This window comes from Aythya marila (assembly GCF_965140915.1).
Source record: "Aythya marila genome assembly, chromosome: 13".
Taxonomy (NCBI): Eukaryota; Metazoa; Chordata; class Aves; order Anseriformes; family Anatidae; genus Aythya; species Aythya marila.
In genome coordinates this window covers 2,814,521-2,830,994 of record NC_139054.1, presented here as the reverse complement: position 1 = coordinate 2,830,994, position 16,474 = coordinate 2,814,521, and the positions used below count along the sequence as shown (strand labels likewise).

At 38.6% G+C, this 16,474-nt stretch overlaps 1 protein-coding gene across 1 annotated transcript in view; it reads left to right on the top strand.

The window, feature by feature from the left end:
* Positions 1-2,607: 2,607 nt before the first annotated feature.
* CHM (CHM Rab escort protein) overlaps positions 2,608-16,474 on the top strand; it is a 59,759-nt gene continuing 45,892 nt past the window's right edge. The window contains exons 1-2 of the mRNA XM_082770530.1: positions 2,608-2,692; positions 14,068-14,134. Coding sequence (XP_082626656.1) covers positions 2,644-2,692; positions 14,068-14,134 — 116 coding nt within the window. The 5' untranslated portion in view covers positions 2,608-2,643. The remainder of the gene's footprint in view (positions 2,693-14,067; positions 14,135-16,474) is intronic.

The window sequence follows — 16,474 nt, the reverse complement described above, 5'->3', positions numbered from 1 at the left end:
CAACACACAAACATTTTCTTGCTGCCTGAACTAATGAGCCATTTAGTTGGATAAATCAGGTTATTCAATAGATGTTTCAAGCAGCTAATAGGCCCGATCCTGCTGCTGCGCCTTATTCAAACTGGTACTCAAGGAGAATTAAATTCTATATTTACCAAGTGAATAATAAAAGAGTGAGATTTCACACATGAAGTCGCTGCAAGATAAAGACACTATGTAATTAAAATAAATAAATAATCATAGTGTGAAGTATTTGCTTTTTGCGTTTAGAGAAGGAAATATTTGATCTGAGAACAGATTTTGAGATATCTACAAACTCCATAGTTCTAATACTGATTCTTCTTGCTTTTTTTTTCTATGGCCTTGGACTTCAGTGTTTCTATTTAGAAAAATAAAAACTCATAGTTTATGATTTTTTTGATAAGATTACTGTATTTCAAAAAAGCATTTTTGTAAAGTTAGACACTAACTACACAGACTTTAAAATTAGTAAGGTAGCTGTATAAGTAAGTGAAAATCCAAAATAAAAGTTAGGAAGCAAAAATCCAGGTTTTTATAAGGTAGACATTTTGCTTGAAAGCAAAGCAGGAAAAGTTGCTTACAGGAAAAATATTTAGAACTACTAAATGTAGTATCTTAAACTGATCATCACTTTGCAATATAGGATTGTGAATTATTTCATAAAACAGAAAAACCTTTAATACAAATGGGTAAAAAATAAATTTAGTCTGGTCAGCGTGCATTCTTGAATGCGTTTGGTGACTAATTGATGAGGCCTAGTTTTATAAAATATAGGGAAATTCTGCAATCAGACCACAGGATGTGCAGTTTAATTATGTTGGTGTGCATTTCTATTTGTTTCTAATGTAGAGGATCTATTGGTAAAATGAATGCCCATTTTGTGGTCTGTTATGCAGAAAATGTTTAATCCAGTGTTTGATTTACTCTGTTAAATCTTCTTTATTGAATGTGCTTATTCATCCATGCAGAATTGGGTATGCTGCTTTCTGTTACTATGACATTGCAATTAAATAGCTAAAGAGAAAAACATGGTAAGACATTTTCTCAAGGTCCGTGAAATTCTCATAAAAATTATTCATACTTACATATTTTACTTTTACGTTTGTTGATATTAAAAATGGAAGGCGCGGGAAAATATTGCTGTGTTTTGTGAGCTGACAAACCGTGCAGTTAAATATCCTGAATAATCCATTCTGTCAAATAAATAGTACTAAGAAGAATTTCTGGTCCAGTGGATAATGATTGTCATCATGAAATAGGATCGTACTGATTGCATCTTATGAATGAAGCTAACAGGAATTCACAGAACCAAACAACAGCATTGTGGTGGAATAAATACTTAAACGCTTGAGAAACAGTAAGACATTGACAGAGAAATAACTCAGTTCTAGTGCAGTCCTAGAATTACACTAAACAATAAAAAAAAGGTTTTCACAATGAAATTATATTTTCATGAGTATTCCTTCTCAGTAAGGAAAGGATGTGAAAGGAGAATTTGTCTTATCTGAACTAACCAATACAGCGATGCTTTGTGCTTCTACTCCAGACATCGAGGTCGGGATGATACAACACTGCAAGAGTTCTGGGGCTCAATATTTTTGTAACAGGTTGAAAGGTAGACGTGGCAGCCCGGTTAACAGACTTGGACTACAGAAGCTGCAAAATGGATTTTTTCTTTAACATTTGTGTGGGACAGTTGAAAGCATAAATACAAGGAATATATGTTTTGAACTTACTGCTTTCACATCTGAATCCATAACAACTAATTTCCTCTGTTATATATTAGCATTGTAATGTGGTTCTGATGTTTAAATACATATGTGTATTATGTATTTATATTTGTTCTTGTGCTGTTGAAATGCACTGCTGGAACGTTTTCCATCCTATGCTGTGGGGTACATCTGGCAGCACCACAGCGTGCGGGGGGCTCTGGTTTCCATTAGCCGCTTCATGCCCTTCTCCCTATTCTTTCCCTACGCAAACAAGGAGCTTGTAATAAGGTGTTAACAGGCTGCTAGCTGGTTTATTGTTATTATTGATTTAAGGTGCTAAGACTTGAATATAATCATACACGGTGAATAATAGGAAGAGATTAGTTTAAACGCATGGAAGTCATTAAGTGCAAAATTAAAACTTTCTAGAAATTTCGAGTGGGCTGACGTAGCTATTCCATGCCAGGTCAGCGTGCTTACGTTGTTCATCTACGTGTGTTTTTTTTTAAGTATGACTTTTTATTTTTGGTATTCTGTGTCACAAAATACTCCTGTATCCTTCGCCCCTATCTCCCCTTCCTTTCCTCCCAAGGAGAAGAGGGAAAGCGACACCGAATGCCTCAGAAAAAAAAGTTAACATTTTTCTTGTGAAAACTGTTAAAATGGGCTGAGGAAAACGGAAAGGTTTCTGAATACAGCAGCGACCAGGGAGCAGCCCAACGCGTAACGTGGCTGTTAGGTGACACGGCTCGCCCAGGGCCGGCTGCCACACACACACACACACCCCGCGTCACGGAGCCCGCCAGGACTACAGCTACCGGCGGCCCCCGCGCGCCGCAGCCGGAAGCCCCCGCCGGGCGGCGGCCTCCGCTTCCCGCCGCGGGGGGCACGTGAGGGCGCCGCTCCCAAGATGGCGGACAACCTGCCGGCGGAGTTTGACGTGGTGGTGGTGGGCACCGGTACGGGCCGCGCGGCGGGGCCGGGCAGGGGCAGGGCCAGGCGGGGGGTGCCCAGGGTGTGGGGGAGCTCGGGGCCGCCCTCCTGCCGGCCTGGGGGCTGCCAGCGGCTCTGAGGGGCGTCCTTTTTTGGGGTATTTCTCGTTAAAGCGTGTTGCTCGATATCCAATAAACCGTGAGGGTGCATCACGGTGTGGCCGGGACCTCTCTGAAGCGGCTCCCGCCCCGTTACAGCGCGTCCTGAGGGCCACCTGCAGCGCCTCACCGAAACGTACCACAACACTGTAGCGACAGTTAAAATATTACATCAAAATATTACACCAAAATACATTTTAAAATCATAACTAAAGATTAAGAGTTCCCCTCTGCATGCGTACTCCTCTTCTGTGGAGCCGTAGCCTTAGTAACGAACCGGGTGTTTTCCTGGATGTTCAGATCTGTGAATGTTTTGAGTGTAAGGGAAGAACAGCAAAGAATGAATGGCTAAAACACCAAACCAAAAGGGTGAAATACTAAACATTGCCCATCTGGTGTGATTTAGGACATTGTTTTGGTGTTTATTGCCATGAAAAAGGTACCTATGCAATGATGTAGCAAATTAAAGGAAACTCAGAGCTTTATAAAAGTATGACCAATGTTGGGTTTGTTGGGTATTCCGACTACTGAGGAAACCAGAGGGTGAATAGTAACAGTAGGAGAAGCTGTCTAGCTACTAAGCAAGCTAGTGAAGGTGTTGTATTTCTGATAGAACTATAATTTACCTAAAGATTTCATCCTTCATTCATGATTCCTATGGAAAAGTAAAACCCCCCTGCCACAGTTTTCTTCTGGAGACTTCATAATTTTTGTTCCAGGCAGAGCATAGTCCCGTTCGCTCTGGCAGCCCCAGTACTGAGGGGCAGCGCAGTGCAGGTGAGCTGAGTGGCTCTGACAGCAGCACCCTTGGCCATGTGCAGGCTTTCAGGTCCCCCGTGTGTGACACTGTGTGATAGCGGGCTGCTCCTGCTGTGGGCATCCCTTGTTATATCAGATCTTTGATGCTGGGGGAGAAAATCCTTTGAGCTAAAAATCCTTGAGCTAAACTCTTCCTCAGAGATGTTGCCGTATTTGGTGGTGCCGCTGAGGATTTGTGTTAGAGGATGCCTTTTTCAGACGTTTGCCCACCCGTAGGAGGAGTCCTGCTAGAACCAATTGGAAGATTTTCAGAATTCTGCATTTCAAGAATCATTTTGACTTCTCTTTGCATTTCTTTTCACTAAAAACATACGTAAATGATGACCGACAGTGCCGATTGTATTAAATTACCCGTATGGGATATGAGTCAAAGTAAAACTTCCATCTTGTAGGAACTGACTTCTGAAGGAATAGCTTAAAGTCCTCAGCGCTTTCTTTTTGAATGCAATAGCCAGTGCTGAGTGTACACGTGGATATTTAATTGTCACATTGTAATAACTGTAATGCTGGTGTTAAGTGCACAGTAGTAATTGCATTCTTTTCTGCATGTGTGGCCTTTGTCTGGTTTTATAATTTGTGCGTTTGTTAATTCTAGTAATTAGAGTGGTATTATTGGATTTGAATTTGTTTTTATTTCAGGGTCATTTAACTGTTTCCTTGGAGTGAAACCAGAAACCTCACTCTGAATTTTTGTCATCAGTGGTACATTTACTGCTTAGGTTCAATTACTTTATCAATATTTCTATGGTAAAAGCAAATTCACTTATTGAAGAGACTACTTTTCTTTAACTCAGAGAGAGCATTGTCTTGCACAGCCAACTGTAGAACAAGCTGATGTGTAGTACAGGAATACCCTGGTGGGTTCAGCAGCAAAAATTTCATTCCTATGGTGGAACTTACATCCGTGATTCTTAAGAAAATCAGATTATCACATGGCATAAACTGGCGGGCACATCTTGAGGTTTTCCATGACCACACAAGAACAAAAGCTGTTATGACATTCTTTTGTTCTGCACACCACCCCCCTTTTTTTTGTAGTGTTGAAGCTTTATTTTACTTTACTTCATTTCATTTTATTTTTTCCCTCTCATTAAGGCTCTCATATCTGTATTTCCCTATTCCTGATTGTATGATTATAGTATTCTGCTCGAGCTATCCAATAACCAAATAGAGATGGCTTTGTTGGGTGATTTTCTGCCAAAGCAGATACGGCATCATCAATCCTCAAAGTTGTTCTAGTATTTTGGAAATTTATACTCAGTGATTTTTATTTATCTTAATGTCTGTAATGTCCTGTTTTTGACAGCTGATGTTGGAAGTGCTTGCTTGAGGACTTTAGACTGGGCAGTAGTCATGTAGGAACGTGATATTGCCAACCTTTTTTGGGACCAACTTTTAAATGAGAGCAGGCATTTTAATGGTACATCTCAGAGGAGGGAATGTCACGAGTTGTTTGATAAGTATGTTAAAAAAACATCCATTTGAGAGAATGACACAGATCTAGAAGTCAGTGGCAGGGTTTTTGTATTTAAGTAATTGTCAAAAGGGAAAACTCATAGGCAGAACATTGAGCACTGTTGAAGTCGTGGCAGAAATCACTGTAAATGCTAAGATTTGCAATGTGGCTGCTGCAAACAGCCATAACTGAAATATTTATTTAAGTGGGACGAACGAGGATGCAGGGTCACCCTTACCTTTGAATTGTTTCAGTTGATTGGATTATATTCAGTCGTAACTTCTTAAACTTGTCTCTGATCCCGCAGGAGGCCTGTATTAACTGCTGCTGAAGTTATAAAATAAAAGGTGTTACTCTTTAAGAGGCAGGTGTATTCACAAGTTTGCCAGTAATTCTAATTTTTTTTCCTAAAAAGGAGTTATTCTTTATAAAAGCAGTCACAGTAAATTTTCTAGTTCTATGCAATTTTCTTTCCATTCTGGTTTTCAGTGGTTATAAATAACACATGAAATGACTTTCAAGGTAGAAAGCAGGAATCCATTTTGAAATATTCTATAAAATAAAGAGTGATTTATGGTTTCATATGATTTTGGCTGAAAGCACTCGGGCTTTGCCAGGTCATCAAAGTCCTGTCAGGAGAATCTATTATTTATTGTTCGATATGCTGGGAGTGGTGTAAGTACTTTATGTTTATCTTATGTAAGTATAGTGTTAGGAAAAATCACTTCCAGATACTAAGACAATTTTAAAAATACATCATGAAAAACTGACCTAAATACTATAATGTGAGTGATGAAGTTAGCTTTAGCAAATGATTTTTTAAAAAACAGATGTTTGAAAAGTGAATTATTCCTAATGCTTTTATGGATGCAGGGTATTTTTAGGATGTGACCAAAATGTTTTCTAACACGTTCTGGGTTGATATTTTGGTTATTTTACTTTACGTGTGCACAGTCTTTATTTCACATCAGCGCCTACTTAGAGTTGTGCAGCAGAAACTAAAAGGAAAGCCAGCTGAAGATGGATGTTTTTAATGCCCGTGGTCATTGTGGACTAACACAGTGGCACAGACTTGTAACGTTAATGTTTTTGAGGAGGAAATAGGCCCGTTTTATTATTATTGTTTGCAAATAAAGCATTACCCGTCCGTGTAAGTGTCAAACAAAATGAACACTGGCATAGTGTTCTCATTTCCACTTCTCTTTTTTTTTTTTTTTTTTTAAACATACCTTTATCTTCTTACAGACTTATTTTTTTTAACCTGACTAAAATTGAGTTGTTTTTTTCTGGCACGCTTTCTATTCTGAATGTTCTTGTGGAGCAGAGCGGCTGTGACAGCCTTCTTACAGGCTTGGACTCCCACTGAAATCTCACATGGGATTCTTTCCCAGATACTGTGAAATGTCCCTTGCTGCTCTTGTGAGAAAACTCATTATTTTGTGAATCTTTTACTGTCCTTTCCAGCCTGTAACTTTTTCAGATTTTCCAGATTATATTGCTGATCCTAGAAAAGTAAAAATCAAGAGTAATCAAAAAGAATCAGAAGTAATCGAGAACGTTTTTTTCCATCTCCTCGCTTTGTGACTATTCTCCAGTCCTTCCCAAAGAACCCAGGTTTTTCAAGTCACTGGTGCGCTGGGGTTGCCTTAAAACCAAGCAAAGCATTTTGTGATAGTCTTTGTTGGTGCATAGGTAACTGTATGGAATTGCTAACTTAGGAAAATAAACTTTTCACTTTTCAGGTTGCCTTTTATGAAGAGAGCAAGGAGAGTGGGCTTTCTTCCTGCAGAGAGGTAGAAAAGGAAGGGAAAGATGAAGGTATTAGAAGACTAGGATAAAAATAGAAGTTTTAACATGTGTCTTACTATGCTTATCTTTTAATGTATGTGCTTTGCTTTTTTTACATATATATTTTTAATCCACTGCTGTTGGCTGTAAACTGAAGCTCAGACTCAGCTGTAGTGTCTGCTGTAAAATCTACTTACAGTTTAACACAACTTTATTTTTTTCTCTAAGACACAAGGCTTCTGGGTTTCACCTGTGTTCTTTGATACTGCCCCTCGCAGCGTCCACGGCACGCTGGGCGATGAGCAGCGGGGCTCCGAGGGGTGCAGTGGATGGTCCATCTGGCCGGCAGCTGGGCGCCAGCCGTGTTTCCCTGGGCTCGGTCCGAGGGCCAGTCCCACCTAACACATTTATCAGTGATCTGAGGGCAGGGGTGCAGCGCATCCTCAGCATGTTTGCCGATCCCAGGAGGTGCTGTTGTTGGGTACAGGGATCTTGGTAGGCTCCTTCCAACCAAATTGTTCTAATTCTTTCTTAATAGATTTTGTTTAAGGGGAGTATGTATATATCCTGATGTGCTTATCTATATTCTAATGCTTACAGATAAGTACACAGATTTGGTATTTCTCCAAAAATTCTCCTTCTATTGGCAGTAAACCTCTAATTGTGAAAAAGAGAGCTGCTGTTCCGTTCAAGTGAACAGTTTGTCACCTCACAGTAATCTGTTTTCACTTGTAGTTCAAAAACTGGTCTGCCAGATTGCATCGTAGTTTTTTAATCTATTACCTTGATTGTGTTTCTTAGACATCCCATGACAGAGTGTAGAATAAGAAACTTTTTACTTGAGGCTCCTTTCTTGACCAGTTATCATTGCTTATTTGTCTTAGTGGGCTGGCGTCTCTGTGACATTACTATTTGCTGTGTTAAAAAAAAATTCTGATGTTACTCTGCAATACGGACATACAATAAAATTAATCAAAACTATTATTAATTTCAATTAGCTAGCTTTAACTTTAAAAATATTACATGCAATAAGTAGCTTAACTTTGCCAGAAAATTTAAAAGTTCCATTTAAAACATTGCATGAAAATTCAGTGAGCTTCTTCACAATCAGCTGCTCATCTCTTAGAAGTTCACATCCAAACAGAATTTATTGCAGTTGGTCAACTGTCTGACTCCAGAAGATTGTTTTGAAATTGTCTCTGTCCCAGCATTTTGAATATATTTCCCTTCAGCGTTTGATATTATGAAAAAGCCACTTGTGATTTATTTAGTAGATACAGTGAAGCAAATTAAACATTTAAACCTTTTCAAAAGGAAGCTTGTGTAATTCTGTAAAAGCTTACCAGCTGGATGACTGGAAAAAAGTTTTCAATAAAAAACTCCGGAACTGAGATGCTTCCACGTACATGCAGCTGTTTATAAACTGCTTGGGGCAGTAAATTTATCCATTTAAAGTCACTTGAAGACACAGTGCTTCTCTGCAGCGTTATGTAGAGCTGCTAATCCTAAGAGACAAATGTGTAATCCTGAAAATTAGGTTTTGATTACACAGAGGTGAATTATTACTGCCAGCTTATTTTGTAGAGTTTTTTAAATCAACTTTCTCTTAAAACTGGAGAAAGGAGCTTTCTAGTTCAGCAGTCAGTTCTAATTTTCATTTTGCTGTGTTGAAGAATAGAATTGATATCATAACTGTATGTATAGCTAGGTCTTTATTTTGTATTCGCTTACAAAACATATCATTCATGGAAATGAAAGTATAGCTGAGTTTTTCCATAGACAAGGTCCAAAAACTTGTAATAGAGACTATCTTGATCAGAGGTTGCTGGAAGCAAACGGATGTAGGCTTCAAGGTCAGCTTGCAACAGCCACATCAGTAAGATTTATTGAGATTAATCTGCCTCTGAGGTATCCAAGAAGGTTATACTAGGCATCGTGGTTAGACAGCTGGCAGTGAAAACTAGTGCTGTGAAAAGTGGACTTTATTCTTCATCATAAGCTTGTCATGGACCTAGTGTTTATACTGTCCGCTTTCTGGATTACTTTATTCTGGTGCTGCAACTGTTTCTGACAGAGTCCTGCAATCTCTTGCAGCAGTTTTCAGCGCATCATGCAAATACCTGGAGAACCAGAAAAATGTGTAGGGCCAACTTCAGTTTGTACATGCTGAAGTGAGCTGTGTTACTGTGCTTGTTAGTTAATCAGAGCCAGCTTGGTACAGTTCTGGCTGCTTGCATTTTTTTCCCAGTGTCCTTCTAACAAGATGGAAGAAGTCCAAGCACAGAAGGGCAAGTATATAGTCAGCAGTCAGCTCGGACCAATGCAGGAAAGGCTTAGAAGTTGGTTTGCTTTGATTTCACATTTGTATTTCAGTGAGGCAGCGTCACCGACCCACTATCGTCTGGATAGGTGGTGAGATGTACCTGTGGAGTTGTCCCTGTCAGAACACACTAGTGACACAGAGATCACTGATGAGTAAAATCCCTATTTATTTTTTTTTTTTTACTTATTTTTGTGTCTGACTGCAGATGTAATGTCCTGCTTTAGGGAAATCTTAAACATTGTTTCCTTGAGAAAGCAGGAGAGGCTAACTTCCCAGTGCTGCAGCTGAGAAATGGGGGTGAGTAAGTGGAGAGAGAAGGCAACGACTTTAAGAAATGATGATCTAGGTTTCAACTGGTACTAAGCAGTTGTCCTTCAGGAAGGAAAACTCTTTTTCCTGGTGAGAAAAAAGCAGCATAGGACTGTTTAACAAATATTAAATGAGTCACAGGACTGTTTATGCAAATATTTCAAGTGTAATCATTCTAAAATATGAAACAGCCAGGAACCGCAGAATGTCTTAATGCATCTTGATAACAAGCAATGCTATTTCTGTATTGATTCTGCCTGAAATATGAAGGACTTCTGAGTCAGCATATTAAATTTATACTCTAAAGAATTGTGTGGACTCCTTATTCCTCCAAATAAGTCCCTCTTATGCTGCCAGATGTTTATGTATAAAATACTGAGGTCTGGATCTGTTGCTGCTTGCTTGTCGTTGGATCATGCAATTACTCTTCAGACTTCTTATTTCATGCTAATACTGCCAGAAAGCTAAAAATTACTGGGATTTGGAACCTTATTTGAGAAAGTATTTTTTTGTAGTAGCCCTTTTCATTCCAGGTAAAATAACATGAAATGTGTGCTGTGTGTCACAGTAACTAATACGCCTAGTAGCGTAGTAGGAAAGTACTGGTTACTATTAATTATACCTGAGGGCAGATTTCTCTGACCCAGTAATTTGATTACTGATTTGATTGCAGTACAATTTATTTATTTTTATTTTTAATCTGAAAGGAAATGTAGGTTCTCATTTAGATCTTGCTGGGTTTTGATGCAAGTTGTTGGATGCAAATCATTACTCAGCTATCTGTTCAAAAACATTAGGCATCATGAGGGGCACAGGTTTTAACACCATGTCCTTCATTCCTTAAGCTAGCAAAACCAGAAGCTGACTGTTCCCCAAGTGGGGTGAATGGCAGGAAGTGTTAAAAGTAGTTTTCTGTGAGGAAAACCAGCTCAGAGATACCCAGCTTTATTTACTCACTGGGCGTAAGTGAAACTTGAGAATCATTGCTAGGGATATAGGCTTTTTCCTGCAGTCACTTGAATCTTGTAATAAATTGTTACATTAAAACCGAGCCAGGAACAAGAAATTTGGAGTTTGCTCTCCCCTGTAAGTTGGGCATTTCAAAATTTTAATGTAATTCAGCTTAAAGTTTGTGGAGAATCAAAGTTCAGAACAATAAACCATTTCCAGATGAGAACAATTATTTTTCTGTGATTGAATAAGCTGAACGGAGCCCATTTTGCTCAGCCGTGTGAGCATCCTGTCGGAGACAGTTCAGCTTCATGTGCCATACAGAAACAAATCTCTGCCATTTCTCTGAGGAGGCTTTCCCAAGAGTAGTTATTTTCCTTGAGTAGAGAGGGACTGTGTGTAACTGTGCTATAACGGTCTGCTTACCAGAGCCTTCTTCCTGGGAGAGAGCTTTTGTGGAGTAACCCTCATACAGTCCTGACCGTGTGTAGCAGGAACTTGTGTTTGACAGAGCTCCCTGATTTCCGTGGAGCTTTATTTCTGTTAGAGAATAGGATTCAGAAACTGGTGCCCAAGGCACAGGCTGAACTTCTTCGGTTTACCGAGGTTTTGTCACTTAAGAATAAATGGTGTCTTGCTCCATCACATTGTTCCAAGAGCCTCTCCAAAAGCTAAAATGCATGGGCTTTGCCTTTCCTATACTTTCTCATTCTGTTGCCAGTGGGTACTCAGGAGGCCCCAGTATCTTAGAAGCAAAGTGTTGGTGAAGAAAATTGATGCCAGCTTTCAAGAGCGAGGAAGCTAATTCAGGGAACAATTTCATCCAAGGTTAATGGAAGAACAGACCTCCAACACAGTATCAATTGGATCAAGCTTAAAGCAATCAGTTATGCCCTAGTAGCTATAACTCCAGTCCTGGTCAGCCAGGCAGCACTTGGTGATGTTTTACAACACTTTCTCAGTGGCTTTTATCAATAAGGAAGGAGAAACAAGTTTTTCAATTCCATTGAGTAATATTCTCTGTGCCCAAATGAGGGGAGGAAAACCTTTCCAGAAGCTACAAACAAAACACGAGTAGTGGATTCTGTTCCAGGTAGTTAATAGATGGAGAGAATTGAAACATGTTATATATATATATATATAAATATATATATATTTATATGTAGAAATGCTTTTGGAGGGCAGCTGAATGTAGAGGTGCTTTTCCATAATACAGCTTTGTGCCTGAAGGGTCTTATGACAGCCCTGAAGTGTGTGCTACAGTTAAATGCTTTCTTCTTGTCTGTTTGTTCAGAATAGCCTGTATATTGAATTCTTAATTTAAAAAACCTCATTTTTGGTGTCTTTATCAAGGCACTTCATAGGTCTCTGCAATTATTGATGTAGGTTCTCTTCACCCAAAAGTTATTTAGGCTTACTGTTCGTACTCCTCTCCGAAATGACGTGCAGCTTAAGTAGAGTGTAGCACAAGCACCTTGTGCCATACAGGTTATGTTGGGAGTAGCTTGTAGTGCTGGAAGGGTCTTCAGTTCAGTGGTGAATCTGTATATTCAGAGTTTGTAAAGTGAATCTGTGTTGTCAAAGGATGACGTGTTCTAAATACAAGTAATAAACCGAGTGTGCTGATTTTGAAATCTTGGCGTTGCGTTTGGCACTTACGGCTTCCTAAAGTGGCATAGGTGTCAAACAGCGTGTGCTGCAGGCATTGCTTCTGAAACCAGGCCGTCAGAACAGCTCGTGATGCATCACTGCAAGTGCACTGGTTCAGAGTAGCAAAACTGCATCCCACCATTGTGAAGGCACTGTTCATCTGTCAGACTTTTATGTTGTAAAGCCAATGTCCCAGGAACCGATGCAGCTCAACTGTTTGTTCCTCTTTCTTCCCCCAGAGCTTAATGCCATGAGAAGACTTGCTGTGGAAGATCAGCAATGCAAAGTGTTGTTATTTTTGTCAGTTTTATCAATTCAGAAAGAGTTGTGTGTTTGTTTTTTTTTTTTTCCTGTTGTTTTTAATCCATCTGAATAGTGTTAAAAATATAAAATTTCAGGGAAGTTACAGCCATTTTCCTGGTAACTTTGCCTTGCCTGTCTTCAACCTCCTTCTTGGTATCGGTGCAAGCGTTGGTACTTCTGCACGGAACGCCATCATGGCACAGGCCTGTTGAAATCCAGCTATTTACTTTACATGGCAGGAGGGCCAGGAGTGGCCAAAGATTAGGGGTAGGGACGGGAACCTTTTTATTTGGATGGTCGTGATTGCCTTTGCTGGCTTAGAGAGTTTGTGAAACTATGGTCTGGTCTATCTAAGTCCTGCTAGATGTTTCTAGACCGCTTTTCAGGTTCTAGAATCAACAAAGACTAGCTCAACCATTTAAAATGGTTTAAACCTGTCTGTGAGGGTGTTACATTGTACATTGTGCTTAAGTCTAACAGCTTCTCACTCCATAGACCAGTAAGAATAGACGTTAACATATTGCATTGTGTGTTTTAAATGAATTATCAGATAGGCAGCATGCTGGCCATTCATTCTTTGGTGAAGGCACTGGTCTTTTTTCTGGAGAGAGAGACGACCACAGGCCTGAATTTCTCATCAAGATGTTGTTTGGCACGCAGCTCAGCTCGCCGAAGTTGGTTGTGCCGTGCCACAGCGGCTGCTCCCACTTGCAGTTCTGCCTCACATCACTTGTACTAGTACAGCTGCTTCGGGGGCTGCGCTTTAAATCAGATCATTTCTTCCACTTATTTTTAATCTCATTCCCTTAATTGAATACATACCGTAAGTGTCTCCTAATACTAGTCCTGCAGAATGTTAATCACTTTTACTGAATTACATGTTTAAACAGCCAATAGATCATTTAAAAAGAGGTTTTAGATAGGGAGCTATACTTCTGCTTTGAATGTAGTTACAAGTCCAAGTTATCTAACTGCATCGAAATATCTAGTGAAGGGGGATAGAAGTTAGAAAACAGTCTAGTTTACTTATTAAACGTCCAGTTTAACCACCACACCATGTCATTCCAGGTGGGATTGCTAGTGGAAAATTATCATTTGACATTTTCTTTATTTTACTACTTTTCTGAATATAGTGAAAACAGATTTTCTAGAGCGTAACTGCGTGACACGGGAGGCCTTGATAGAGATAGCACTTTAAGGATGGCCATCTGACATTCACTCTGTCCCTAACACTACCCCTTTGAAATGGGACACAATTACATTAAAGGGGGGACACAATTACATTACAATTTAGGTATCATTATGCTGGCAGGTGCTCAATCTGCTTATGGCAACAAGACATCTCAAGATGAAATGGGTAACAAGCTTTAACTCTGAGGTAGTAGTGCTTGTAAGTGATATGTGCCTACCATTATTAAAAATAAAAAGTAAAAATTAAAATTTACGTTCAGTAGGGTGATGTTAATAGGCAAGATGTTAATGAACGCAAAAGTATTCATTATTTTAGTTGCATAAGAGTATTAAAAAAATTCAGTGACTCACTAAATTATTTTTGAATTGCCTGTTGCTGACTAATTTATACTTTTATTTAATTTTTATGTATCTTAACATACTAAGATCTAAAAATTGAATGTGTCGTTTCAGGTTTGCCTGAGTCTATTATTGCAGCAGCATGTGCCAGAAGCGGCCAGAGAGTTCTTCATGTTGATTCGTAAGTTACTCCAATAGTTTTCCTTTTTAAGAGGTAGACTGGTTAGAAGTGTATCTGTGTCTAGGTCAGCGTGTCCTTCAGGACTTGTGTTTTGTGTTCACCTGGTGTTAAAATTATTAAAAATTAAAATAATAACATTAAACAATTTTCTGCACTTCAGATAAGCTGTGGTAAATATTTGTGCGTGCGGCCAAAGTGGATAATCTGGTAACGTTTGACCTGAAGTGGAAAAAAATCTTACATGTTTAACTGTAAAATCCTAACTATTAATAACCAGTAAAAGCCTGTTACTTCTTCTCTAGCAGGTTCCTGCTGCATTTCAGCAGAGAGAGTGACAGGTAGCTTTGAGGTGGTGGTAGCAGCAAAACTTCTGCTCTCATTGTTAGTTGTTTGCCAAAAATGACAAGGTTGTCATAGTGTTTCATTCTACGTCATTCTTGAGTTCTTGCCTTATCCCATCACAATGGGATAATGCACAGTGAGGCAGTACTTGATGCTTGCTCCATATTTAATGTAATTAGTGATTCAGTTGAAAGAAAGCTCTCAGGATGGCAATAATTGTAAAGAAAATATGCATCTACCTCATAGCTCTTGCATATTCTAGCATTTCACTGTTCTGCCATAGTAACAAATGCTGAGATGCAAGTCAAGAAGATCTTAGAGAAGTAATTCTAAAGACATCACATGCAGCATACAAGCATATGTTAGTTTTGAACATTTTGGTACTGTAATTCTTAAAATTAGCTCTAAGATTACTTATCAAAATGTTAAAAACCTTAGTTTACAGTAAGGAGACGTCAAAGGTTGTTTGGACTTTAAGCTTAATCCATATATTAACAGTAGACTAATTTGTTTTTGTTAAATGACCAGTTCTTTTATTTCAATTTTCATATTAATTGGTTATCGAAGTTTGTAGTAATAGTTAGCCACTGGAACTTCTTCTTCTTTTATCTCCGAATGTTTTTAGCCAGGATGAAGAACTTTTCAAAAAAAAAAAAAAAAAACTCACAGAAGGAGGCAATTAGGACTGTGGAATTTAGTTTATTACTGTTTGTTTATTACTTAAACATGTTCATTTACATTCACACGTGATCTTCCTCTTTTTATGATGGGAGTGAAGGCTTCTACATTTGATTCCTTTCTCCTGTGGAGTTACTGTCCAACTCTTACGCAAGCCATGAGCTTTTTGGGTCAGAAGAAGGTGTTCTTAACAAAGGTGGTTTTCACTCTTAGGAGTAGTTGCTACTGTAGTTGGTGGATCTGCTCACCTAATGATGGTCAAGAATCCACATCTTGACAAAAATATACACAGTTTTGTACTGTACAACCTCCCATAAATAGGGAAGCATTTCGAGCCATTTGCTTTTCATGTTTGAGTAAGCTGGTACTCTTGGAAAAATAAAAAAAATACAGAAAACCACAACTGATGCCATTTGAATTTCAAGTGACAAACTGGACCTCTGGCAAGCTTTCTAAGACTTCATTTGAATTACAACATTTTAATTTTATCTACTATATGTCTAGTTTAATAAATCATTTCTAGGTAAATTTTCAGGTTTAATTTCACTGAGGTAACAGTATAATTGAAAGTTGATGAACAAAAAAAGGTTGTTTATATTCAGAATATCACTTTCTATAATATCGCAGGCTACATTGTTCCCATCTTGCAGGATCATCAGTTTAAATTGTTTTCAAACCAGAAGAAAATAAGATCTGGGGTTTCTGAAATACTTGTTTGTGTTAGGTGTACTACTTGGAATAATTTCTGTCTCATGTACTCTACAAAGGTCTGAGTTAGGTTAAGTACAAGGTTTAGAAAACATATATGAATAAAGTCTTTGTTTACAGTTTGCTTGCATTCGTTACCTTGTATAGATCATTTTATTACTTTTAATCTCCAGCCTTGTTTGTGTTTATCATAATATACTGCATAGGTGATTATGGTAGATAGTTTTGAAGTGGCCTATTATAAAATACTAAGTTCTAAGTTTGATTTATAAACACTGTCCAAGCATTGCCATCAACAGTAGCTAATCTTATTCAAAATAGTCACTTCACTGCAGTGTTGCCATAAATTCCTGTAGACGGATTTTAAACTAAAGTTAGCTTCTGCCAAATAGTAATTGAAGGAGCTCTATTTCTCTGTGCCAGCTATCTGTCTCAATAAACGTAAAATCTGTGGTTCTTTTTAGAGAGCTACATTTACTGTAGATATTAATGAGCTGTTGACATGTGAAATTTCAAGGATAGATATTAAGTGATTTAGAGAAGTAATTTGCAATTTAAAATGCGGAGATTGGCACCTATTTTAAACTCAAAGTTGCTGAAGGAAGGCAGATC